This window comes from Cinclus cinclus, chromosome 3, assembly GCF_963662255.1.
Source record: "Cinclus cinclus chromosome 3, bCinCin1.1, whole genome shotgun sequence".
Lineage (NCBI taxonomy): Eukaryota > Metazoa > Chordata > Aves > Passeriformes > Cinclidae > Cinclus > Cinclus cinclus.
Genome location: NC_085048.1, coordinates 494,076 through 520,491, shown reverse-complemented (window position 1 = coordinate 520,491; position 26,416 = coordinate 494,076). Strand labels below are relative to the sequence as shown.

The following is a 26,416-nucleotide window of genomic DNA, read 5'->3' as shown; positions in this document are numbered from 1 at the left end:
GGAGAGGGACTGGGGACAAGGCATGGAGGGACAGGACACAGGGAATGGGCAGGGGGTGGATGGGATGTAGGGAAGGAGTTGTTCCCTGGCAGAGGGGTGAGGCCCTGGTTCTGTTTTGTCCCTGACATTTCAGGATGCATTTGCCATGGGGAGGTGTCATCTCCTTCCCCTCATGCTCACATTCCTCTTTGGGTTCTTCCAAAGGCTTTGGTGGAGCAGGATTGGGTAGATCCATCCATGGCTAGAACAGGGAAGAAGCACTCCTTGAGGTTTATTTTAGCCCACCCTGGTGGTGTCTCTGCAGGTCAGATCAACCCGAGTTCTCTGGATTCAGATTCAGAGGGATATTGGGAATTCCTCTCTGGAGGCTGTGGAGGTGCAGGAGGGAGAAGGGAGGGGTGAGAGGGGGTTTGGACCAGGAATTGTCCTTTCTGAAGGGGTGACTCTGATCCCGGGGAACTCCTGTGGCAGAATCCAGCCAAATGCTCCTGGTGTGATGCAGCTTTGCTGCTTCCCTGCCTGTGCTCAGCTCTGCTGGGCTTCCCTGGGGAACTCTGAGTGTGCCCAGGGTAGGACGCATCTGAAGAAGGAATATGGTGAGAACATGGCAGATGGAACTGCTGTGTTAGCAGCAGCTTCACCTGAGTGTTAATGGAACCAAAATTTCCTGCTCTGCCCTCAAAACTCTGCCCAAATAACGAGTGCTGAACGACCTGGGGGAGCCTGGAAGCTCCATTGAAATGGGATGTTCCAGGTTTACCAAAAAGTCACTTAAACTTTTATTTTTATTTTTTTTTTTTTCTTGTCTTCAAGTCTTCCACCCTGTGGAGTGCTCGTACTGCCACTGTGAGAGCATGATGGGCTTCAGGTACCGCTGCCAGCAGTGCCACAACTACCAGCTGTGCCAGAGCTGCTTCTGGAGGGGCCATGCCAGCGGCCCCCACAGCAACCAGCACCAGATGAAGGAGCACTCCTCATGGGTAAGGGCCAGGGCTCGCTCCTGGGGAAGGACACTGTTCCTGGGTGAGGGTATTCCCTCTAGGCAGGGACATTCCTCCTGGATAAGGATGTTCCTCCTGGGTAAGGGAATTCCTCCTGGGCAGGGATGTCCCTTCTAGGCAGCTGGATATGGAGCAGCCTCTCTGGGCTGATTCCTCAGGAGCTTTCAGGATCTGGAGCAGAAATGCTCTGTGGGGCTTTTACAGTTCTGCAAAAAACAAAGGAGAGTTGGACTGGGTTTATTGTTTATTCCTGGCTGGGATCAACTTGGGAGAGCTGGGGATGGAGGCACACCCAGCTGGGAATGGGCACCAGTGGGCTCAGGGCTGGCTCAGTCCTGTCCAACACCTTCAGGGATGCTCTGGGCATCGAGGGCACCACCCTGGGTGAGCTCCTGGGCAGCCCCAGGGACTGGGATGTGCTGGGAGAGGATGGATCCATGACTGGGATGTGTTGGGACAGGATGGATCCGTGGACTGGGATGTGCTGGGACAGGATGGATCCATGACCGGGATGTGCTGGGACAGGATGGATCCATGACCGGGATGTGCTGGGACAGGATGGATCCGTGGACTGGGATGTGCTGGGACAGGATGGATCCGTGGACTGGGATGTGCTGGGACAGGATGGATCCGTGGACTGGGATGTGCTGGGACAGGATGGATCCATGACTGGGATGTGCTGGGACAGGATGGATCCGTGGACTGGGATGTGCTGGGACAGGATGGATCCATGACCGGGATGTGCTGGGACAGGATGGATCCGTGGACTGGGATGTGCTGGGAGAGGATGGATCCATGACTGGGATGTGCTGGGACCGGATGGATCCATGACTGGGATGTGCTGGGACAGGATGGATCCGTGGACTGGGATGTGCTGGGACAGGATGGATCCGTGACTGGGATGTGCTGGGACAGGATGGATCCATGGCTGGACTCAACAAGGCTGAGTTCCAGGTCCATCCCCTGGGTCCCCACAATAGCCTGGAATGTTCCAGGCTGGGGCAGAGGGCCCTGGCACAGCTGCCCAGGGAGCTTTGCAGTGCCCATCCCTGGTGGTGTCCCAGGAATTCCTGCATGTGGCACTGAGTGCTCTGGGCTGGGGACAAGGAGGGGATCAGCCACAGCTGGGACTGGATGATCCTGGAGGACTTTTCCAGCCTCAGGGGTCCTGGAATTCCACATGATGCTGTTGTTGTAATGCCTGCTCTTCCCAGAAAGCCAAAGCAGTGACCGTGAGTTCTGTGCTTGGACAGGACCCTCATCCAGTGGCATCTTTAAAGACAGCATTACTGTGACAATATTGCATTTTTCTCTTATTCTCCTGCCAGCTGGAAATATATGCTTGGAAAATTCTGAATGAAGAAGCCTCACAGAAAGGATCTTTGCAGTTTGATGGCAGGATGATAATCACAGCTCAAGGAATAATAGACAATTTTATGGAGAAAAACCTATTTTATGGCAAAAGATTAAGCCCAGCCTTTCACTTATTCAAAGAGAAGTTCAGATGATGATAGGATTATAATTAATAGTTTTCTTCATAAGGAAGAGCCATTATAGCATTACTGTTTAATTTAGAAAATTGGGCTGAATACCAGGCGGGAGTTGTGAGGCAAAGGAAAATTCTCTTGTCCTTATTATAACTCTGTGCATAATAAACTTCTGGAATTTTTAATCCCAGCTAACAGTAGGTTATTATTCCCTTAAATGCATATCAACCCAGGCTGGGATTTTTAATACAAAGAGACATCTAAATGATATAAACATGGAATTGGGTGGGAAGGGACATTAAAGCTCATCCAGTGCCATCCTTTTAATTTTTTTTTTTAACTTCCCCAAATGTTTCATGTTAATTTTATGAAAATTGAAATTGAGGCCTAATTAAAAAAAAAAAAAATCTTATTTTGTGTTTGGCTTGTGTTGGTGGCTCAGTGAGCCCCTGGTGAGTTCACTCTGCAGTAACTCCAGGGGTGAAACCCCAGGGGCAGCAGTGAAACAAGAAATGTTCTTCCCTGGCTTTTCAGTCTAATTCAGGCTTGCCTGGTGTATTTGCCAAGTTTTGGAGCCCTACGATCCAGAATGAGCTTAATAATAAATATCTCCATGGTTGTGATAAATATGATTGGTATACTTATTAATAACATTAATGTTTCTATAAATATTATGTTATTTTTATATACTTATAGCTTCTTTTTCCTGAAATTCCGAGGTACCTTTGATAATTTTTTGTTACCCATAATATTGAGATATTTTATATATATCCATATATTTAACATAGTGATGAAATATATTGAAATCTGTAACCATAGTGGTTTTATATGGATAAGTTCAGGTAAAAAAAAAGTTCTTTTTAATAATGCATGAACGCGTTGCTCTTCGGGGCCTGTTTGGGTGGGTGAAAACCTTGAATTGGTTTCTGGGCTGTTTCAGTTTTGGTTTCACTGGAGAACCTTCAGGCAGGGAGGGGTCAGGTACACCCAGCAGGAGCCTGAGGATTGCTTTGGGCTGGTTTTGGCATTGGGACAATCTGTCCCTGTGAATTCCAGGCTGGAATAACCAGGACACCCCTCCCTGTGTCCCTGTGGTGTCACCTGGGGGGGGTTTGTCAGCTCAGACCCCTCCCCTGCTGACCAAGATGGAATATTTGGGATTTGTGCCTTTGGGCACACCCCACCAAAGGTGTGTGGGTTCCTGTGCCATGGCATCCCTGGCTCTGCTGGGAAGGGTTTCCATGGGATAATAATGGGAATTATTATTAATAATCGTGGATCTGGAGCACACGCAGCCCCTCCCATCTCCCAGCTGCCATACGAGCTGTTAGGGAGATTTTGGGGCTCAATCCCCCCTGTCCCTGCCTCCTAAATCCTAAATTATTTCCTCTTTAGTGGTCCCAAAGGCTTTAGGGGCTCTGGAGCTGTTTGTGCCCAGCCCCAGGAGCTGCTGGTCCTGCATGGGATCTTGAGTGACCTGGGAATGGGATTGGGAAATGGGATTGTGAATGGGATTTGGATTGGGATCGGGATTGAGACAGCTCCTGGCAGAGGGCACACATAGTCTGGGACTGGGCTAGCAGGGCATGCACAGCCCTGCAGGCTGGAAAGGCCTTGGGGTGTTGGTGCCAGCAGCTGGACTCGAGCCCAGGTGTGCCCAGGTGGGCAAGAGGCCAGTGACCCCTGGGCTGTGCCAGCTCTGGGGTGGCAGCAGGGCCAGGGCAGTGCCTGTCCCCTGTGCTGGCACTGCTGGGACACCTCCAGTGCTGGGGACAGCTCTGGGCCCCTCCTGACAGGAGAGCCCTGGAGGGGCTGGAGCGTGTCCAGGGAAGGGAACGGAGCTGGGGAAGGGGCTGGAGCCCCAGGAGAGGCTGAGGGAGCTGGGAAAGGGGCTGAGCCTGGGGAAAAGGAGGCTCAGGGGGGACCTTGTGGCTCTGCACAACTCCCTGACAGGAGGGGACAGCCAGGGGGGGTCGGGCTCTGCTCCAGGGAACAGGGACAGGACAAGGGGAAATGGCCTCAGGCTGGGCCAGGGCAGGCTCAGCTTGGACAGCAGCAGGAATTTCTCCATGGAAAGGGTGCTCAGGCCTTGGCAGGGGCTGCCCAGGGAGCTTTGCAGTGCCCACCCCTGGAGGGGTTTAGAAGAAATCTTCATTCCCTAAACCCTTATTCCATGCAGGAAGAGAATGAAGTGGGAAGCATTTATTTGAATATTGGTTGATGGATGTGAGCAAAAGGTGAGTGTCCTTCATTTATAGGTGTGGATATGGAAAAGGCTGTGAGTTTGCTGAAGAAGGGATCTTAGGAAGCTGATTCTAGGATTTTTGTAAAATTTATAAAAATCGCAGAATCCTGGATTCACTTGGGTTGGAAAAGCCCTGTGAGCCCATTGAGCCCAGCCATCCTTGGCACTGCCAAGACCACCACTGGCCCCTGTCCCCAAGTGCCACATCCCGAGGGCTTTTAAATCCCTTCAGGGATGGGGAATCCAGGGCTGGAGGGCCCTTTCCAGGCAGGAATTGTTCCCAATAGCCAACCTGAGCCTTCCCTGGTGCAGCTCTGCAGGGAGCTCGGGGCTGTCCCTGCTGCCCTTGGCACTGCAGGGTCCACAGGGAGCCAGGAGTGTCCCAGCACTGGGGACAGTGCAGAGGAGGAGCCTGGCACGGCTGCCGTGGCCTGGCACAGGCAGGGCAGGGGAAGGAGCTGCTCTGGGACTGAGCATTCTGGAGCAAGCTCAGTTCCAGGAGGGCCAGGGAGGCCTCGTGTCCATTTTCCATTTCTGTGCCTGACTCCCTTGGGCTCATGAGCCATGGATCCATCCCAGAGATGTTCCCAATTGTTAATTAGTGCTTAATCGTGGCGTGCCAGAGTGGTTTGGGTGGGAAGGGACTTCAAAAACCCACCCAGTGCCAGCTCCTGCCACGGCAGGGACAACTCCCACTGTCCCAGGCTGCTCCAACCCCAATGTCCAGCCTGGCCTTGGGCACTGCCAGGGATGCAGGGGCAGCCACAGCTGCTCTGGGAATTCCACCCTGTGGAATTCCAGGGCCTGTCCCCCCTGCCAGGGAACAATTCCTAATTCCCAGTATCCCATCCAGCCCTGCCCTGTGGCAGTGGGAGCCATTCCCTGTGTCCTGTCCCTCCAGGTCATGATGAGTCCCTCAGATCTGTGGGAGAGAAATTACCAAATTCAGAGAGAAGTAATTGTGGACATTTTTAGCGTTGGAAGAATTAATTTAGGAAAACTATGGTTTTAAGTTTGGAACAATCACATCTGTGTGCATAATTTAAATTCTCTGTGGGGTCAGTAAGTGATATAAAATCAAATTGTGCTTTTCATAGGATTTCAAAGTAGTTAAAGGGGCAGGGTTGGAATGAGATGAGCTTTAAGGTCCCTTCCAACACAAACCATTGCAGGATTTGATGATACTGGGAAGACCAAGTGCCAGTTCCCTGGGATCCAGAGCCTCTTGGATGAGTTGCTCTCCAGGGCCTTCACACAATTCTGCTGCTTCCCAGGATGGAGCTGTCAGCTGATAAATAAAAATTCCAGAACCTGAAAGGAATTAGGCTGCACCTCCAGGGCAGGGGCAGGTTGGACATCAGGAAGAATTTATTCCATTGCTAATAAATGGTGCTAATTGTCAGCAATTAGGTAGTGATGGTATTTGCTGTAACTCCTGTCCTGGGCTCCTATTTGAACCAATGTTAATCTGAATTTTAACTTGAATGTCCCTTGAGAGCTGGTCCCAGTTCCACTTTGGGATGTTGTACAGGAGCAGTAATGAATTCCACAGCAGTAATTAGCCAGGGGTTATGTTTTGCAGGCATGTCAGGAAGTGAGAGCAGCAAAAGCAGCTGCCAGGTTATGTCTGAGCTCCCAGAGCCCTGGAATTATTTGGGTTGGAAAAGACCATCACCAGGCTTCCCATGTCACTGCTGGGAGCTCAGTGAGTGCAATGCCATTTTCAGCCTGAATTTTGTAAGTCACTGTGGGATTTAAACCCCATTTTATGGTCGTGGCCTGGGACGGGTCCCCGTTCCTGTGCGTGTGGCAGAACTTGTCACCAGCATCACTGATCCTGTGAGGCCCTTCAGCACAACTGAGGGCAGTTGGGAAAAGTTGGGAAGTTGGGAGATAAAGTCATCCCCAGCACTCTGCACCACCTTGGCTTTGCCTGTAAAGGACAGAAAATTGGCAAGTGGCTGCTCCTCCCCTCAGAATGGCCCCTCTGTGTTCAGAGAGTGAGTGTCACAATCCCTTAATGGGATGGGTTTAATTCCTGAAAGAACCCCCAGGTAATTGGTTTGTTTCCTAATCTTACATCATTTGGTTAAACTTTCAATTGTCAGTAGCAGAGCACTTAAACGCTCCCAGTGCAGTGTCGGCCCTGATTTCCCAGGAATTCTGTAACAAACCTGGCTATTTGTGCATGTGCTGCTCTTTCCTACCCCTCTGTTGTTTGTCACTCCTCTCTGTGACTGCACCCTGCCCTTCCCAATGAGGAACTGGGAGGAATGAGGGATTTGTATTTTAAAAGGAGCTGTGGGTCTGCTAGTAGATAAAACCAGCACTGAGAGATAACAGAAACAATGGGATGGATTCCACTGATTGATAAATGGAAAAATATATTTGCCTTTATAAACAAACCGTAGGTTTGATGATAAATGGAATTGGATATTGAAATATGAAAGAAGCAATGGGGGGAAACTATGAATTCTATAAGAATTAAAAATTAAAAGAAGGGTTATACATTAGAGGGGAATCTCAGGTATCAGGTGTTCTGGGAGGTCTGTGCCTCTCAAGTACCCCAAAGGGGAAAGAGAGAGGGAAATCAGGATAAAAAGGAGGCTGCATCCTCCAAAAATCTGAGCTATCCCAGGGCAATGCCCCATGGCCTCTCCCTTTATTCAAATAAAGCAAAAGGGACTCCCGTGTCTCCTTTTTGGGCGTAAACCTCCGGTGTTTGCGGATGACTTTTGCTGACACCTGGCTCCTGTGGTTGTTCCCCTCCCCAGAAATCCCCGGCCAAGAAGCTGAGCCACGCCATCAGCAAATCCCTGGGCTGCGTGCCCAGCCGGGAGCCGCCCCGGCCGCTGTTCCCCGAGCAGCCCGAGAAGCCCCTGGACCTGGCCCACATCGTGTGAGTACCCCTGACCCCTCCCCTGCTCCGGCCATGCTGGGCTTTCACCTCCGTGCTGGAAATGCGGCACCGGGAAGTCACCCGAAGGTGGCGTGAGGAGTCTCCTCCAGCAAGGTGAGGATTGCAGGTGTTTGGTGCAGGTCCTGCCTGCGGCTCTGGCACTGCCTGTGCCCACCTGTGGCACCTCTCGCTCACCCCTGCCTCGGCTCAGGCTCCGTGTTCTCATTTGTTGTAAATCAGACGATGTCAACGCAACTGTGCCGGGCACATCGCAGGGCTCTGCTCCTGGTGCTGCCTGGAGCCCTGTCCTCTCTGCGTGGCCTCGCTGTCACCCTGCTGTGCCATGGTGACCTCGCTGTGACATGGTTGGAATGGAAAGCCACTGCACCGGTGTTGGTCTGAGCAGCCTCAGGTCACTCTGCTTCCCCACTTGGGGAAAGTAAAAACTGAGAGGAAAAGACCCAAACAAACTGAAGTCAGTCTCCAAATAAATCCCGGTGTCCTGCAGAGGCTGGAGAAAAATTCTTCACGTCTGTAGAAGAGAGTGAGGAGGGGCAGCACTGGGAGGTAGCTCCAGGAAAGTGCAATTACATTACATTTCCATGAGGATGGAGCCATTTGCAGGCTGAGAGCGAGGGGAGCTGCTGCTGCCCTGGTTTTATTTGACACCCTGAGTACCACATTGCTCAGGGAGTGGTTTCTGTGTCCCTCCTCTCCCCTGTGCCCATCCCAGCCAGGCTGTGCTGCTCTGGCGCTTCCCAGAGCCCGATGGTTCCATTGACTGCCTTTTCTGCTCGCTCCTTTAACAGTGTGGCATGCCTTCAGGAAAAGCTGCAGGCTAAATTGCCCGAGTGCTGGACAGGTGAGACCTGCAGAGCTTTTTGTAGTGTGGCTTCCTGGTGTGAGCAGCGTAGAGCTCCAGGCCTGCAGCAGCAGCTCCCGCTCTGGGCTGCTCCCAGCCCAGCTTGGAGCTGATTCCTGCTTTGCTCTGTGCTTGTCCCCTCCAGTTCCTGCCTCCCTGAGGATTCCCCACCTGTCCCAGTGCTTGCTTTGGTGCCCTGCAGTGAGGGATCCATCTGATTCCAAGGAATAGAAGTTCTGCTCTGGTTTCCTTGGGGCAGCTGGAAATTGGGAAGAGCTCAGGGGCCAGTCCTGCTGCTGCTCAGTACAGAGCTGGAGTGGGTTCTCCTCGGGAATTCATCCCCTTCTCCAAACAAATGGCTCATCAGGTGCCAGGGACAGGGCAGTCCATTGTCCACAGCATTGCCTATCCCTTCCCAATGGTTCTTTCCATTCCCCGTTTCCATTCCCATTATTCCCATTCCCAGGGGCTGGAGGACGGAGGGGCAGGAGCACAGGAGGAGTGCATGGCCCTGGGAACATGCAGGGACACGGGGACAGGGCTGGGACAGGGACATGGGGACAGGACTAGACACCTCCTGCAGGGACGGGGACACGGGGACAGGGACATGGGGACAGGACTGGACACCTCCTGCAGGGACAGGGACACGGGGACAGGACTGGACACCTCCTGCAGGCACTGGGAAAGCTGCCCGGTTACTCCTGGCAGCAGCTTGGCAGCTCAGAGACATCTGCTCTGTGCTGACAGCTTTAATTAAATGTAAAAAGCAATGCCCTAAAAAGCCAAAGGATCAGGAAGTAGGGCCTGATGGTCCAAGGACAGCTCTGGGAACACCAGGCACTGACCTGGTGCAGCAATTGTGGCAGCAGGTGATCTATATCCAGTGCCAAATCACAGGGACAATCACAAAAAGAACCCACTGGGGTTTATGTAAGGGACATGAGGCCTTTGGGCCTCTGTGAACCATTGAAACAACAAAAATAACAATAACCTCCCCCCTACCATGGGTTTTGGGTGTGAGAGGGGCTGTAGCCAGTGGAGGTTTTGTGATGGAATTCAGCTCCAAGCAGGAATTACTCCAGGCCCCAGAGAGTCACTCCTGGGGTGTCAGGGACAGGGGTTGATTGTATTTGATTTGTGTAATGGAATCAGCACCAACAACAACTTCAGCACCTACCAATAAATGCTGAGGGAGAGACTCTCAAACGCTGAGATCTGCTCCAGCTGAGTAAGTAAAGAATGAAAATATTAATAACTAGGGGCAGTTTAACAATACTTGGCCAAAGGTTTGAGGGAAAACAAGGCTTGGAAGGGAAAAAAAATCCAGCTGTGCACTTTGAGGGAGGGAGGAAATACAAAAATGAGTAACAAGGAATGTAAACGATGAGTTAGAAGTTGCTGGGAGTATTTCCAGCCCGTGGTTTGGCACAGGGGCAGTGAGGGTGCAGTGAGCTGGTGGGGAGGAATTCACCTTCCCGAGGGAACGGAGCTGGGGAAGGGGCTGGAGCCCCAGGAGAGGCTGAGGGAGCTGGGAAAGGGGCTGAGCCTGGGGAAAAGGAGGCTCAGGGGGGACCTTGTGGCTCTGCACAACTCCCTGACAGGAGGGGACAGCCAGGGGGGGTCGGGCTCTGCTCCAGGGAACAGGGACAGGACAAGGGGAAATGGCCTCAGGCTGGGCCAGGGCAGGCTCAGCTTGGACAGCAGCAGGAATTTCTCCATGGAAAGGGTGCTCAGGCCTTGGCAGGGGCTGCCCAGGGAGCTTTGCAGTGCCCATCCCTGGAGGTGTCCCAGGAATTCCTGGATGTGGCACTGAGTGCTCTGGGCTGGGGACAAGGAGGGGATCAGGCACAGCTGGGACTGGATGGTGTTGGGGATCTTTTCCATCCCCAGTGGTCTGGGGATCCTGTGGGGTCACCCAGCAGATGCTGCAGTGCCCTGTGTGTGTTTGCAGTCCCAGCTGCACTGTGAGGTCATTTCCCAGTTGAGGCTCTGATGTGTCTGGGAGCACTGCAGAGGTCCCAGGGCCCTGGAAGCAGCTCCAGGTGATGTCACTGCTTGGGGACAGGGGGATGAGGTCACCCAGGGCCAGCTGTGACACAGCTGGAGCTGGGCAGGGGAATCTGCCCGGCTGAGCTGGCAGCAGAGGGACCTGGTGCCAGTGCCAGGGATGGGCACTGGGGTGGGGTCACCCCCAGCCCGGAGGGTCCTTTCTGCAGGGTTCGTTTGCATTAATGACATGAGGTTGTTGCCATCGTGTGTTAATTAGGAGCACTGGAAGATTGAGAAGACAATAAACAAAGCCCCACCCACACAGGAGGAATCTGTGGCAGGGGTTTTGGAACAAGATCGGCTCTAAGATCCCTTCCAAGCCAATCCATTCTGGGGTTCCATTATCTCATGGAAATTGTTTATCTCCCTGGCCTCAATGGAGCTGCAAAAGGAAGGGGCTTTCAAGCAGAGCCCTGCAGAGTTCTGTGCCAACAACACTCATTTCCACAAGGAGGAGAACATGTAAAATAGAGGAGAATGAGAAAATTTTGGGAATGAAGCCAATTGAAAAGAAAATGTGCTGGGCAGAGTGGCTCAACAGCAAATTCTGGAGGTTGTGGTCTGCAGGTGTCTGAATGTGCATTTTCAGGGTGGTTTTGTAACCAAGGATGGTGACAGGACCCAGGAGGATCAACAAGAGAGACTCTGGTTGGAAAACCCTGGGAACAACCAAAGGACTTGAGGTAGATGGAGATGTCTGGATATGGGCAGAGTCCAGCCAAGGATTCCAGGAATACAGGTTAAGGAGTAGCTGGATGTCTCTAAAAATACCAGTCCTAGAGAAATTAAACATAATCCTGGGCGTTGGCATAGGGGCTTAACAGACGACAGGGAGCAGGAGCTGAAGGCAGACACCTTCAGAATAATGAATATGAAATGTGAAAATGTGAGAATCTCAGAATGGTTTGGGTTGGGAAGGGGCCTCAAATCCCACCCAGTGCCAGCCCTGCCATGGCAGGGACACCTCCCGCTGTCCCAGGCTGCTCCAGCCCCAATGTCCAACCTGGCCTTGGGCACTGCCAGGGATGCAGGGGCAGCCACAGCTGCTCTGGGCAACAAAACAAGATGTTTTTAATAGTGAATGTAAGGAAATTAAGTGTTAGAATCTATTACCCAAGTGGTGCTGGAATTTCCACCACTGAACCTTTAACACCAGGACAGGACAGGAGCGTTTTTAAAGGCACTCAGAATTCCAGTCAGCTCCCTGTGTGATGGGAGCTCTGTTATCTCAGTGTTTTTTACTGCTTTAGGAGATAGGAGAAATGCAGACAAAAATGTTAATGGATCCTCAGAGTCTGGGATTTTGCTGGATCCACTGCTGGAACCCTGGATGTCCATCCCTGAGGGAATCTGGCATTTGCTTCCCTCACATTTCAAGGAATAAGTGAGTGTTTCTGAAGCCACCTTCACCTGCATTCCTGCAGCCAGGCTGTGTCAGTAATAGCAAAAAATGGAAATTCTGCAATTTCCTGCTGGTTTGGTGCATTCTGCATTCCCTGATATCCCTGCATCCTCCTCCAGGTTGTAGCTGTCACTCTGCTGCCAGGGAACAGGGACAGGACAAGGGGAAATGGCCTCAGGCTGGGCCAGGGCAGGCTCAGCTTGGACAGCAGCAGGAATTTCTCCATGGAAAGGGTGCTCAGGCCTTGGCAGGGGCTGCCCAGGGAGCTTTGCAGTGCCCATCCCTGGAGGTGTCCCAGGAATTCCTGGATGTGGCACTGAGTGCTCTGGGCTGGGGACAAGGAGGGGATCAGCCACAGCTGGGACTGGATGGGCTGGGAGGGATTTTTCTCCTTTCTCCTTTCCCCTTTCTCCTTTCTCCTCCCTTTTCTGGGATTCTGTGTCCAGGTGGGAGTTTCCTGGCTTTTGGAGTAATTCCATGCAAATCATATTTGGGTTTAGGTGTCAGGTCACTGAATACAGCTCACAGGCTGCCCTTGAGTGTGAGATGGAGAATGATGGTGCCTCTTTTTGTGTATATCTGCTAAAGCAGAGATGGTGTTGGCATGGATCACTTTTTCTGGGAGGAATCGTTTCAAGTGCTCCATCACCACAGTGGGGTTATGGGATATGACTCTGGACCCACCTCATGCAAACATCTGTCAGCAAATCCTTGATTTTAAAGTGTTATGGAGGTGGCACAGGGTGCCCAGAGCAGCTGTGGCTGCCCCTGCATCCCTGGCAGTGCCCAAGGCCAGGTTGGACATTGGGGTTGGAGCAGCCTGGGACAGTGGGAGGTGTCCCTGCCATGGCAGGAGCAACCTGTGGGTTTGCTTTTCCAGGAGCATTTTTTCTGCTGTTCCACTCTGGAGCAGGAATGGAAGCAGGAGCTGGGAATAGGAGTAGGAGCTGAAACAGGAACAGGAGCTGGGAATAGGAGCAGGAGCTGAAACAGGAGCAGGAGCTGGGAACAGGAGCAGGAACAGGAGCTGAAATGGGAACAGGAGCAGGAGCAGGACTTGGAGCTGGAACAGAGCTGGGAATAGGAGCTGGAGATGGGAACAGGAGCTGGGAACAGGAGCTGTGAGCAGGAGCTGAGGTGAAACAGGAGCAGGAACAGGATCAGGACTTGGAGCTGGAGCAGGAGCTGCTGTTCCTGCTGTGCTGCAGCTGCCCTGATTGTCCCTGCCAGAACAGAGCTTGGCTGCATTTTGAGCTCCTGTCATGTGTTTGCATGGCAGGCACTGGGTACGTGCACAGGGGAGGGATCCGTGCTGGGGAGGGCTGGTGTGATCCTGGGGTACTGGGATATGGGGGTATTGGGGTACTGGGGTATTGGAGTGTTGGGGTATTGGGATATTTTGGAGTGTTGGGATGTTGGAGTATTGGGGTATAGGGGCACTGGGATATTGGGATATCACCCAGCAGATGGAACAGAACCCGCAGCGCTGGGGTTGATTTCTGAGGGGGTTTATTTTGGATTTATTTTGAATTCTCATTATTAATTCGTCGACCTTGCCACGATCCTTCCCTGGTGCCACAGGGCAGCTCCCTGACAGTGATGGCGAGTGTGTGACACCAGCCAGGTACAGGAGGGGCCAATCTTGATATAATGACCATTAAATTATCACCCCTGAGAGCTGTGTTTACAGCCATGGGGCTGCAATCACCCTGTTACCAGAACAATGCATAGAACCCTCCTGTACTTCACAAGGAGCCAGCCCTGCGTTCCTCCTTGGCTGACATCAAACAGATCCCAGTCAGGAATCTCCTGATCAAGACAGAGATGGAATAAACAACCAAAGGAAGCTGTAACTTTTCCTTTTTAATGCCACAAACCCACTGGAAATGTTCCTGCCCGTGGTAGGGGGCTGGAGCTGGATGGGTCTTCAAGGTCCCCTCCATGCCAGCCCTTTCTGGGAATGGGTGATTCTGTTATTCAAACTTCTTGAAATTGGGCTTTAGACAAACCTAAAGAGCTTCTCAGAGCTGGAGGAAGTGGGTGGGATTTAGGTTTTTATTTGGTGGGTTTGTGTGTGCCAGAGACCACATTTCATGGTGCAATAATCTCTATTATAGTGGCAATTTATGAATAATTTATTAATTTACTGGAAGGAATCCTTCCCTTTGAGCCTGGGGATTCTGGCACAGAATTCCCAGAGGAGCTGTGGCTGCCCCTGGATCCCTGGCAGTGTCCCTGGAGCAGCCTGGAACAGTGGAAGGAGTGAATGTGATCAAGAGCACCGGGATATTCCTCCCCTAAACCCAGATTTTCCAGCTCTTTGGTGTGGGCACGTTTCTCTTGAGGAATATTGGGCTTGGAAGAGTAAGTTTTGTACTTTTATATTAATTTATTTTATATTAACGTATTCAAGGGCGAGGATGGAGTGAAATATAAACGGGTGGTCAGTCACAGGTTGGACTCCATGAGCTTGGGAGTCTTTTCCAAACAAAGTCGTTCTGTGATCCTCTTTATCTTCATTTGCTTGTTTGTTAAAGAACTCCTCATAGGTAGCTGTGGGCTGTTGCCTCCAACAGAGCAACACGGGGTCGATTTTAAAAATATTTTTTAAGAGACGAAAAATTTAAAAGCATGAAAAATTAAAACGAAAAAGAAAAGAGGAAAGAATAATTTAAATAATAATAATATTATTAAAATAATAGTATTAAGACAACAAAATAAAAATACTAGTATTAAAAATAATAATATTATAAAAGAATATTATTTACAATATTGTAAGGGTCTCTCTCTCAGCCTATTGCTGTGTGCGGGCTCAGCCCCGGAGCAGCCCGAGCGCATTTTCCGGGATCCGCTGCCGGTGCCCGGGAGATGCGCGCTCCCGCGGCGGCCCCGTTGCCATGGAGGCAGCGCGGGGTGCGCGCATCCTCCGGGATGGAGCGGGCCGGGATGAGCGGGAGCGGGCACCGGGCACCGGGCGGGCACCGCCAGGCAGGTTCGTGCTCCCGGCCCTGTCCCTGTCCCTTATCCCTGTCCCTTATCCCTGTCCCCTCCCTGTCCCTGTCCCTTATCCCTGTCCCTTATCCCTGTCCCCTCCCTGTCCCTGTCCCCTCCCTGTCCCTGTCCCCTCCCTGTTCCTGTTCCCTCCCTGTCCCGTCCCTGTCCCGTCCCTGTACCCATCCCTGTTCCCTCCCTGTCCCTGTTCCTGTCCCCTCCCTGTCCCGTCCCTGTCCCCTCTGCTTCGTCCCGCTCGGGTTTGGGTCGTGGGAGCTGCGGGACCGCCGGGGGCATGCGGGAGAGGGGCCGGCCCGGAGCTGGGAACAGCCCTGGAACAGCTCCCGGAGTCCTGGGCAGCCTCTCCGAGCGTTGTAGGGTCTGATCTCAGAGCTGTGTAGGGTCTGATCTCAGAGCTGTGTAGGATCGGCTCTGAGATTTGTAGGATCGGCTCTCAGCTGTGTAGGATCAGCTCTGAGATTTATAGGATCGGCTCTGAGCTTTGTAGGGTCAACTCTGAGCTGTGTAGGATTGGCTCCTGGGCATTGTAGAGTCAGTTCAGAGGGATGCAGGAGCATCACCTCAGACAGGAATGCAAGAACAGCCGGGAGGGACAGAGGAGCCATCTGGAAAGGGATGCAGGAGAGCTGGGAGAGGGGTGGAGGGGATGAAGGGTCAGGTGGGACAGGGATGTGTACAGGGAGGGATGAAGGGACAGGTGGAACAGGGATGTGTACAGGGAGGGATGAAGGGACAGGTGGGACAGGGATGTGTTTAGGGGGGGATGAAGGGACAGGTGGGACAGGGATGTGTACGGGGGGGGATGAAGGGTCAGGTGGGACAGGGATGTGTACAGGGAGGGGATGAAGGGACAGGTGGGACAGGGATGTGTTCAGGGGGGGATGAAGGGTCAGGTGGGACAGGGATGTGTTTAGGGGGGGATGAAGGGACAGGTGGGACAGGGATGTGTACAGGGGGGGATGAAGGGACAGGTGGGACAGGGATGTGTACGGGGGGGGATGAAGGGTCAGGTGGGACAGGGATGTGTTTAGGGGGGGATGAAGGGACAGGTGGGACAGGGATGTGTTCATGGGGGGATGAAGGGACAGGTGGGACAGGGATGTGTTTAGGGGATGAAGGGACAGGTGGGACAGGGATGTGTACGGGGGGGGAATGAAGGGTCAGGTGGGACAGGGATGGGGTCTCTGGCAGGGCAGCCCAGCACAGGGAACACCCCAAAGGTTCCCCGAGAGCCCAGCTGGGAGCAGGGCACAGCAAAGTCCTTGGGAAGTGACTCCTCTCTCATCCCGAGCGTAGTTGTGGCTCCATCCCCATTCCCCTGACATTCCCATGGCATTCTCATGGCATTCCCATGGCATTCCCCTGACATTCCCCTGACATTCCCATGGCATTCCCATGGCATTCCCATGGCATTCTCCTGACATTCCCCTGGCATTCCCATGGCATTCCCCTGGCATTCCCCTGATATTCCCCTGACATTCCCCTGGCATTCCCCTGGCATTCCCCTGACATTCCCATGGCATTCCCATGGCATTCCCCAGCACACCCAGGGACGTTGGAGGTTGCAGAGGGGATAAAGGCATGGTAACATCTGGCCAGCTGCTGCTGCTCCCTGCCCTGCTGGGACTGTGGCACTCACAGGAATTGGCTCTTAGATAAAAACCAGCAGAGGTTTGGTGGTAAAACTGCTCAGAAACTCGACAGTCCATGCAATAAATTGTATTGATCATCACCAGGTGCTGCTGTAGTCGTCAGGGATTGATTTTCTTCAGTTCTCATCTGTAAAATCCCAATTATCTGTTTATATTCTCAGGTTTGTGATTGTTCTTTAACTTCTCTTTAATTTATTTCCGACCACCTGAACAGAATCACCTTCAACTCTTTTTAAAATTACTACAAACCCTGTAAAATTAACATTGAAATTTGTCATTCCTGCTGCTAAAATCCCTTCAATTTGCAGTTTTCCAGAGGACAGACATCAATCCCTGATTCTGCTGCCCAGGCACATGGAACAGGCAGGTAGAGAGACACTGTCAGATCCCAACACGTTTGAAATGTTTCCCTTTGGCAAAAATTTAGGCTACTATTTTTGGATTAGACGTTTTTAACCTACATTTTGTTGGTGGATTAGTTGTTTGTGATTTTCTCTGCCTCTGTTGGGATGGCTTTGGGCTCGTTTGTTCCTCAGTGGCATCAGGAGCAGGGAAAAGCAGCTGGAGCAGCTCCATGGAGGCACATGGGCAGCTCAGAACTGAACGGGGCACGAGCTCAGGTGTGCCCAGGTGGGCAAGAGGCCAGTGACCCCTGGGCTGTGCCAGCTCTGGGGTGGCAGCAGGGCCAGGGCAGTGCCTGTCCCCTGTGCTGGCACTGCTGGGACACCTCCAGTGCTGGGGGCAGCTCTGGGCCCCTCCTGACAGGAGAGCCCTGGAGGGGCTGGAGCGTGTCCAGGGAAGGGAACGGAGCTGGGGAAGGGGCTGGAGCACCAGGAGAGGCTGAGGGAGCTGGGAAAGGGGCTGAGCCTGGGGAAAAGGAGGCTCAGGGGGGACCTTGTGGCTCTGCACAACTCCCTGACAGGAGGGGACAGCCAGGGGGGGTCGGGCTCTGCTCCAGGGAACAGGGACAGGACAAGGGGAAATGGCCTCAGGCTGGGCCAGGGCAGGCTCAGCTTGGACAGCAGCAGGAATTTCTCCATGGAAAGGGTGCTCAGGCCTTGGCAGGGGCTGCCCAGGGAGCTTTGCAGTGCCCATCCCGGGAGGTGTGCAAGGAATTCCTGGATGTGGCACTGAGTGCTCTGGGCTGGGGACAAGGAGGGGATCAGCCACAGCTTGGACTCATTTTGGAGATCTTTTCCATCCTCAGTGATCCTGGGATTGTCCAGGGAAGCAGAGACACATTTCTCATTCCCTGTTGCACAAGGTGCAGGACTTGGCTGTTTCCCACTGTTGAACAGAGCAGGGATGAATCTGCTGTATTTCCATATTATTCCCGTATTTCCGTGTGAGTTTTCCTGGAAGTTGCTCCCAGGATTAGCACTGGGATGAGGTGATGAGCTCCACATCAGTCCCACCATTAGCTGCATTCCCGTTTACAGGGAAGCTGGTGCTGGCTCAGCATGCTCATGGATATGTTTGCCCTTGGTGCTCTCATTGCAGGAGTGCTGGGTGCTATTTTTAAACAATCCCTGATTTTTCCTTACAAATGCTCTGTCAGGGAGGAGCTGCTGGCAGGTGTTTGTGCTTGGGATGGCACAGGGGCAGTGCAGGGGGGTGGGCAGTGCCCTCCTGGAGCCACTCACAGCCCTCATTCCAGCTGCAGTCCAGCCATCCCTAGGGAATATTCAGACTCCAGCACAGTGTGGGGTCATGGCTGGAACCAGGACTTGTGCAGGAGGGGCTGAAAGAACAGTTGGGGACTGCAGGGACTTTGTCACCTGCTCCCCTGCCTTCCAGGGACACCACAAACACGTTTCCCTGCTCCAGTTCCTTCCTTTTGCAGAATTAATTGGTTTGCACAGCCTGGGAATTCAGGTTACCCTGATTTTCGGGGAGGGGTTTGTTCCTGGCTCAGAAAAGAAACTGAGGAAGTCCCAGCAGCCCAGGGCTACTCTTTAAGCAGAGCCTTTTTATTGACAGGAGTAACAACAGGAACAAATCCCCCCTTTTTGCTGGAGTTTTTGGGGGATTTTACTGGGGGATCTCAGAGGTGATGTCTGAGCTCAAGGCTGGCCCTGAGTGCTGCTCTCCCTGGATCCCAGGGAGGGAGAAGAAGCCCCTGGAGAAGAAGCAGAGAGGAAGGGAGAGGTCAGGAATTGCTGCTTGCCCTGTGGTGCCTGACAGGGGTGGTTTTCCCTGGAATGCTGCTCCATGAAGTCCTGGCAGCTGCTCTGGGGCTACTCCCCAGGACAGGTCCCTTCTACCCCACAGCTTTCTGGGGGTCTGTGCTTCCATGAACCATCCCCCCATGGCACAGCCAGGCCAAAAAGCCACATCCCTTGTCCCAGGTGAAGTCCAGCTGTTCCAGCAAATTCCTTTGGGATGAATTTGTGGCACTCTTAAATGCCTCAGTTCCAGTGCAGGGTCTGTTCCTGGTGTTCCCACGTGTGGCTGCTCATTTCCACAGGGAGAGCAGGGTGTGGGCACTGCCTGCAGCTCTCTGGGTCCCTGTCCCCAGCTCGATCTGTGTTCTCTCTGCCTCTCCTGCTGGTTCCACTGAGCCTGGGACAGGTCTGGTTCCCAGGCACTGAATTCCAGCCTGGTTTGGGTGGGAAGGACCTTAAATCCCACCCAGTGCCAGCCCTGCCACGGCAGGGACACCTCCCACTGTCCCAGGCTGCTCCAGCCCCAATGTCCAACCTGGCCTTGGGCACTGCCAGGGATGCAGGGGCAGCCACAGCTGCTCTGGGAATTCCACCCTGTGGAATTCCAGGGCCTGCCCACCCTGCCAGGGAACAATTCCTAATTCCCAGTATCCCATCCAGCCCTGCCCTGTGGCAGTGGGAGCCATTCCCTGTGTCCTGTCCCTCCATGCCTTGTCCCCAGTCCCTCTCCAGCTCTCCTGGAGCCCCTTCAGGCCCTGCCAGGGGCTCGGAGCTCTCCCTGGATCCTTCTCCTCTCCAGGTGAGCACCCCCAGCTCTCCCAGCCTGGCTCCAGAGCAGAGGAGATCCAGCCCTGCAGCAGCTCCGGGGCCTCCTCTGGGCTCTCTCCAGCAGCTCCAGTTCCTGCTGATTTTTATTAGAAACTGCAGAAATCCAATCTGGAGCACTTTCAGAGTAGCTGCAGCAGTTCAGCTGTTCCCATTGTGCCAGGGCCTTTCACTCTCAGGATTTCCTGATGTGGGAAGTGGAGTGAGAGAGTAGAAAACAGAGAAAGACTTGAAATTCTCTGTCAGAGGGGAGGAGGTGATTTCTTATTTCTTAATCCAAGCTCCTGCCCAGGCTGGCTCTGGGATTTCCTGTACAGATGCTGCCTGGCAGCTTCCCCCTCATGTTTTTGGGCAAAAGAGCTCAAAACACTCACACTGGTGTTCCTGCAGTTATTTCTTCATTCCAAGTTCATGGATTGGCTCCTCGCAGATATTTGACCTCTGCTGCAAATACTACAGAGATGAGAAGATTTCTTTGAGTTACAACCTGTGCAAAGTGGAAAATGCCAGCAGAAAATCAGGTATTTTGTAAAAGAGCTTTAAAGATTCCAGTTATGAGCTCATCAGCCCTGGGAGCTGTTCTGGGCATTGCTGCATTTCCCTCATTTCAGTTCCTGCTCTCTGGGTTTCCTTGAGTCTGTGCCTGTTCACTGTGGCTTGGTTTTATTGGAAATAAATCCAATTTATGTGGAGGTTGCCATCAAAGCACCACATAATTGGCTGCTAAAGAGGAGGTTTGGGATTACAACTCTGAGTGAAAAGAATGTTTTTCCAGCTTTTAGTCGTTCCTCTGTCTGCTCCCTGAACCATCCCTGCTTTTCAGCCTCCCTCTGGAGTTGTGGCTCCTGAAAGGGGCTGGGATTCCATTTGTGCCTGGCAGAGCCAAGCCCACAGAGCCCCCTCCCTCCTCAAAATCCCCTGGTTTGCTCAGGGCTCTTCTCTGAGGTTCCAGCATCACCCCAGGGATGTTTTCTCCAGCCTCGGCCCCGTGTGCCCTGTGCAGTCATTTTATCTGAGAACCTTGGAATCATGGAATATCCTGGGAGGGAAGGGACCCACAGGGATCCTCACTCCAGTGGGTGTACCCCAACAATCCCTGTGCATCCCTGGCAGCGTTATCCAAATTCTCCTGGAGCTCTGGGGCCGTGCCCGTTCCCTGGGGAGCCTGGGCAGCGCCCAGCACCCTCTGGGATTGGGAAGAACCTTTCCCTGTGATCCATCCCAAATCCCCTGACACAGCTCCAGCAGTTCCTTTGGGTCCTGTCCTGGAGGAGCTGCAGCTCCTGGTAAACTCTGCTTTCCCAAGATGAACCAAATTTCTGCCCTTAGTTTGTTCATTTTTTGGGGAAAAGGTTGTTCCACCCCCACTTCTCCACTCTCTGGTGTCAATGTTATTTTCATTATCAGCCGTTGCATTTTTCAGTAGGTTTTTCCTCTCCTTTCCTCAGTGCCTCCCAAGGAACAGGGTATTGATCCTTATCCTGGGAGTGCAGGAGGAGGGAGAGGCAGCAGGAAATGTTATTTAGATTGGAATAATAAATACAGAGCTGCAGGTAGGGGTTTGTTATGTAATATACCCCACACAAAAGAAGCTGTTCCTTCATTTCCTCCTCCTCTGTGGTGATTTAGGACTTTTGGTGATTTAGGATTTAGATGCTGGGAGGATAAGGGCTCATCCAGCACAAAGCAGGGAGAGAGTGTTCCTCAAACAGTGCAGGGAGTGCTGAGGGCTCCCAGAGCTCCTGAGGACCCCTCCCCATGGCCTGCCAGGGGTGTCCAGGGAGCTGCTGAGCCCCCCAGCAAGGGCAGAGCTCAGCTGCTGGGTTTAGATGGGATTTAAGGAAGGAATTCTTCCCTGGGAGCCTGGGGAGGCCCTGGCACAGAGCCCACATCCCTGGCAGTGCCCAAGGCCAGGCTGGAACCTGGGATGGTGGAAGGTGTCCCTGCCCGTGGCAGGGGGAGCATTGGGTGGGTTTTAAGGTCCCTTCCCACCCAAATTTTTCCAAGATTCCATGGTTCTGGGGTAGTTCAGCCCTGCTTTAGGTTGCTGGAAGAGGTGGTGGAGTTTCTGTCCTTGGAGACAGCAGAATGCTGCTCAGGCTGAGCCAGCATCCCAGAGCACTTCCAGCCACAGGATTCCTTCACCCCGAATTCCCAAGTGTGGGAAGCAGCTCCAGAAGTTCTGATATCATCCCTCACATCGTGGTTTTCTGCTCCCTCTTCCTCCTTCTGTCCATCCATTCTTCTGTCCATCCCTCCTTCTGTCTGTCCATTCTTCTGTCCATCCTCCTGCTGTCCATCCCTCCTTCTGTCCATCCCTCCTTCTGTCCATCCCTCCTTCTGTCCATCCTCCTTCTGTCCATCCTTCTGTCCATTCCTCCTGCCTGGATATCTGGCATTCCTGGTGAGGTTATCAAGCCACAAAAATCCCTCCTTGGTAGCTGAATCCAGAATATTTTTCATTTAAATAGTGAAAAACTTGATTTAAATACTTTTAGGTGTTTCCAGGCTATTTTTTCATGGCTCTCTGGACAGGCAAACTGGAGTGTGTTGATTTCATGAATAATTCAGTTTTTATCCTCATGGTCCCCTGAGTCAGGCAGGGCCATCCTGACAGGCATTTTCAAAAGATATTCCCCAAAAATAGATTAGAGGCCTCAAGAAGTGCCCAGGCATGGGAGAGGCTTTGTTGGGTGTGACCAGAACGTGGAACCACAGATTCACTTCAGCTGGAAAAAACCTCCAAGACCATCGAGTCCAACCTTTGATCTTCATCCTGGAATCTTTTAAGCAGATGCTTCTGGGGTTGTCCCTTTGCCTTTATCCCTGTTGGTGAGGACTGAGCTGGAAAACTGGGGACACTGGTGGGGACAGAGCCAGGAGGAGCAGTGGCAATGTCCAATAATGACACAAAAAGCAGATTGCAAGTGGGCAATTAGATCAGTTCTCTCATTAAAAGGAGTCATAGGAATGACTGAGGAGGTGTTTGTATGTTCAGGGAAATTGTGGATCTCTCTGAAAGGAAAATCCCAGCTGATGGGACAGAAGTGGGGCTGGAAAATGCAGATTTGGCTGCAGAAGCTGCTGCTCATGGCAGGCACACCTGGGGTTGTGGAGGGCATGTCTGGGAGAAGGAAGAGTTTGGGGCTGGAGCGTTCCTTGTGCTCAGTCAGGGAGAAGTAAAAGGGGAGCAAAATGGGGAGGGAGAGCCCTGGTAATGAGCTGCTCATTCCCATGGGATTTAATTCGGTGGGCTCTGATAAAATCAGGGGCTCCTGTTCCTCCTCCTCCTCCTCCTCCTCCTCCGGGCTGCAGAGAGCTCCTTCCTCAGTGAACTCTTACAGCCAAACCATTTTGGGGTGAAATGTTTGGAGTTTGGTGTTTGGAGGAGCATGAAAAGTGCTCTGTGATTATTTCAGGGCAGATCTGCCCCGAGTGAGGATGAGAAATGGTTTTTCCCTCAAATCCTGCGTGGAGAAGGAGGCAGGAATTCCTGCAGGGAGCAATCCTCTGTGATTTCAGGAGTTTGACATCCAGGGGGTTGTTTCAGTGGCTGGTTGATTCTCTGCATTGCTCTGAGAAGTGTGGAATGAAATAATCTGGGGTTTGGGGTCCCTGTGCTGCCCCAGGAATATTGGGAGATAAATGTTGACCTGGGAGGGTCAAACCCTCCTCAGGTGTGCTGCTCCTTGCTGGCACTGCCACAGGACACAGGGATGGGCTTGGCTTTGGAATTAGTTAATTGTTATCATAGGTGGTTTTTAATGTTTTTTATGCATTTTTGACAATGAGGTTAAAATTATGTGTTTTAATGTTTTTTAAATTTCAAATACATGTTATAATAGATACTAAAAAGTTCATATGAATAAGTATTAATATTATAATTATAAGGTGTAGTAGTGTGTTTAAAATTCTAGTTGTGGTTGGCGATTATTTAAAGAGTGTATTTTATTAGTGAGGACTGGTGTGTTGTTTTAGTTTTTGTATAATTCTGTGGGATTTTTTTCTTATATTATGGTAGATAGTAACTAGAGGGGGTTTTTTGGGTTTTCTGGTCTCCAACAGGATCCCTGTCAGTGCTGGGTTATTTCTGTGCTCTCTCACAGGATCCCTGTCAGTGCTGGGTTATTTCTGTGCTCTCTCACAGGATCCCTGTCAGTGCTGGGTTATTTCTGTACTCTCTCACAGGATCCCTGTCAGTGCTGGGTTATTTCTGTGCTCTCTCACAGGATCCCTGTGTGTGCTGGGTTATTTCTGTGCTCTCTCACAGGATCCCTGTCAGTGCTGGGTTATTTCTGTGCTCTCTCACAGGATCCCTGTCAGTGCTGGGTTATTTCTGTGCTCTCTCACAGGATCCCTGTGTGTGCTGGGTTATTTCTGTGCTCTCTCACAGGATCCCTGTGTGTGCTGGGTTATTTCTGTGCTCTCTCACAGGATCCCTGTCACTGCTGGGTTATTTCTGTGCTCTCTCACAGGATCCCTGTGTGTGCTGGGTTATTTCTCCGCTCTCTCACAGGATCCCTGTCAGTGCTGGGTTATTTCTGTGCTCTCTCACAGGATCCCTGTCAGTGCTGGGTTATTTCTCTGCTCTCTAACAGGATCCCTGTCAGTGCTGGGTTATTTCTCTGCTCTCTCACAGGATCCCTGTCAGTGCTGGGTTATTTCTGTGCTCTCTCACAGGATCCCTGTCAGTGCTGGGTTATTTCTCTGCTCTCTCACAGGATCCCTGTCAGTGCTGGGTTATTTCTGTGCTCTCTCACAGGATCCCTGTCAGTGCTGGGTTATTTCTCTGCTCTCTAACAGGATCCCTGTCACTGCTGGGTTATTTCTGTGCTCTCTCACAGGATCCCTGTGTGTGCTGGGTTATTTCTGTGCTCTCTCACAGGATCCCTGTGTGTGCTGGGTTATTTCTCTGCTCTCTAACAGGATCCCTGTCAGTGCTGGGTTATTTCTGTGCTCTCTCACAGGATCCCTGTCAGTGCTGGGTTATTTCTGTGCTCTCTCACAGGATCCCTGTCAGTGCTGGGTTATTTCTCTGCTCTCTCACAGGATCCCTGTCAGTGCTGGGTTATTTCTGTGCTCTCTCACAGGATCCCTGTCAGTGCTGGGTTATTTCTCTGCTCTCTAACAGGATCCCTGTCACTGCTGGGTTATTTCTCTGCTCTCTCACAGGATCCCTGTGTGTGCTGGGTTATTTCTCTGCTCTCTAACAGGATCCCTGTCAGTGCTGGGTTATTTCTCTGCTCTCTAACATCATCCCTGTCTCTTGCAGCCCCCCCAGGCCCGTGAGTAACATGAATGAGGCCATGGTGACCCACGTGTCCTCCGGAGCACCCACACCAACCAAAAGGTACAGGAGCCTCAGGCTGGGGGTGATTCCTGGGGAAGGGATGGAATTCTCAGTGTTTCAGCTCTCCTGACATCCTAGACCACCCTGGCCCTGCAGAGCTCTCCTGAGGGAGGATCCTTTGCAGGAATTGCTGAGTTCTCTCTAAAGAGAGGTTTTTATTTACTGAGCTGCTGTTGTTACATGTGACTGAGGAAACACCTGAGGAGCTTTTGGCTTTGCTCTAACTGGAATTGACCTCTGGAGCTGAGAGAGGCTGGTTTTGTGTCACAGGCTGCTCCTCCTGCCAGGGTGATCCTGTCCTGCTGTGTCACCTCTCACTCAGCTCAGCTGGCAGGGCTCCTGGGAGCTGCCCTGGCTGGGAGAGCTGTGTGGGCTGGAGCTGAGTTTGGGATTGCATTTCATGTCTAAATTACTGCGTGGATTTTATGTCTGCAAGTGAGCAGGAGAGCCCCTGAATGGTGACTTTCTCTTTCCTTTCCTAAGGAATGAATCCAAGGGGAGCAGCGAGGTGCAGGCTGTGCTTGGCAGAGATGGCAATGAGGAAATAAATATTCCTGCAGGGAATGAAGGAATAAATAAACATTCCTGCAGGGAATGAGGAGCTGAGCTGGCCCTTGCAGCAGCTGGGGGTTCTCCAGAGCAAGGCAGAGCCCACATTTCCAGCAGCTGCATGGATCTGAGATCCAGGGCTTTTCCTTCTGCTCTCCTTGACAAAACCAGTCACATCTGTGGCCTCAAACTGCCTGCACTGAAATTCTCCCCAAATCTGCCTGCAAATCCTTCCATGGGATTTCTGCAGTGCCTGTGGGGGTCCCTGGAGGTTCTTAGGATGCTCCTGGACAGGGCATCAGGGAACTTTTCCAGTCTGACTTTCCATGGAAGATGCCTGCCAGCCCAGGCTGGGTTTTGTGTGATCCAGGAGGAATTTCTCTATGGAAAGGGTGCTCAGGCCTTGGCAGGGGCTGCCCAGGGAGCTTTGCAGTGCCCATCCCTGGAGGTGTGCAAGGAATTCCTGGATGTGGCACTGAGTGCTCTGGGCTGGGGACAAGGAGGGGATCAGCCACAGCTGGGACTGGATGGGCTGGGAGGGCTTTTCCAACCTCAGTGATCCTGGGATTCTGGAATTGCAACTGCTGAGGGTGCCCTGGATCCCTCTCTGAGACATTCCCAGGCTCAGTGACTCCCCCTGACCCTCTGTGGCCCCGGAGCAGGTGGGAGCAGCCCTGGGGAGTCAGGAGTGACACGGGAATTGCAATCCCTGCTCCTGCCCCAGCTTGCAGGAGGCTCCTGTGTCTCTCAGCACGTTCCCACCCAGTTTTTGGGATCATATTTCCCAGTGTGGAGCAGCACTGGCTGGGGCCTGGATACATTTTGGGGTGATCCATCACCTGGATCTCTGGGTGCAGCAGCACAGGGCTCTGTCCCCTCGGATCCTGCCTCCCTTCCAGCCTGGAAAAGTGCAGGTGG

At 52.4% G+C, this 26,416-nt stretch overlaps 1 protein-coding gene across 8 annotated transcripts in view; it reads left to right on the top strand.

Moving 5' to 3' along the window:
• DTNB (dystrobrevin beta) overlaps positions 1-26,416 on the top strand; it is a 105,805-nt gene that overhangs the window by 14,225 nt on the left and 65,164 nt on the right. For all 8 annotated transcript variants that reach the window (XM_062488352.1, XM_062488349.1, XM_062488351.1 and 5 more), the window contains exons 7-9: positions 814-980; positions 7,508-7,632; positions 24,872-24,949. In XM_062488352.1, coding sequence (XP_062344336.1) covers positions 814-980; positions 7,508-7,632; positions 24,872-24,949 — 370 coding nt within the window. The remainder of the gene's footprint in view (positions 1-813; positions 981-7,507; positions 7,633-24,871; positions 24,950-26,416) is intronic.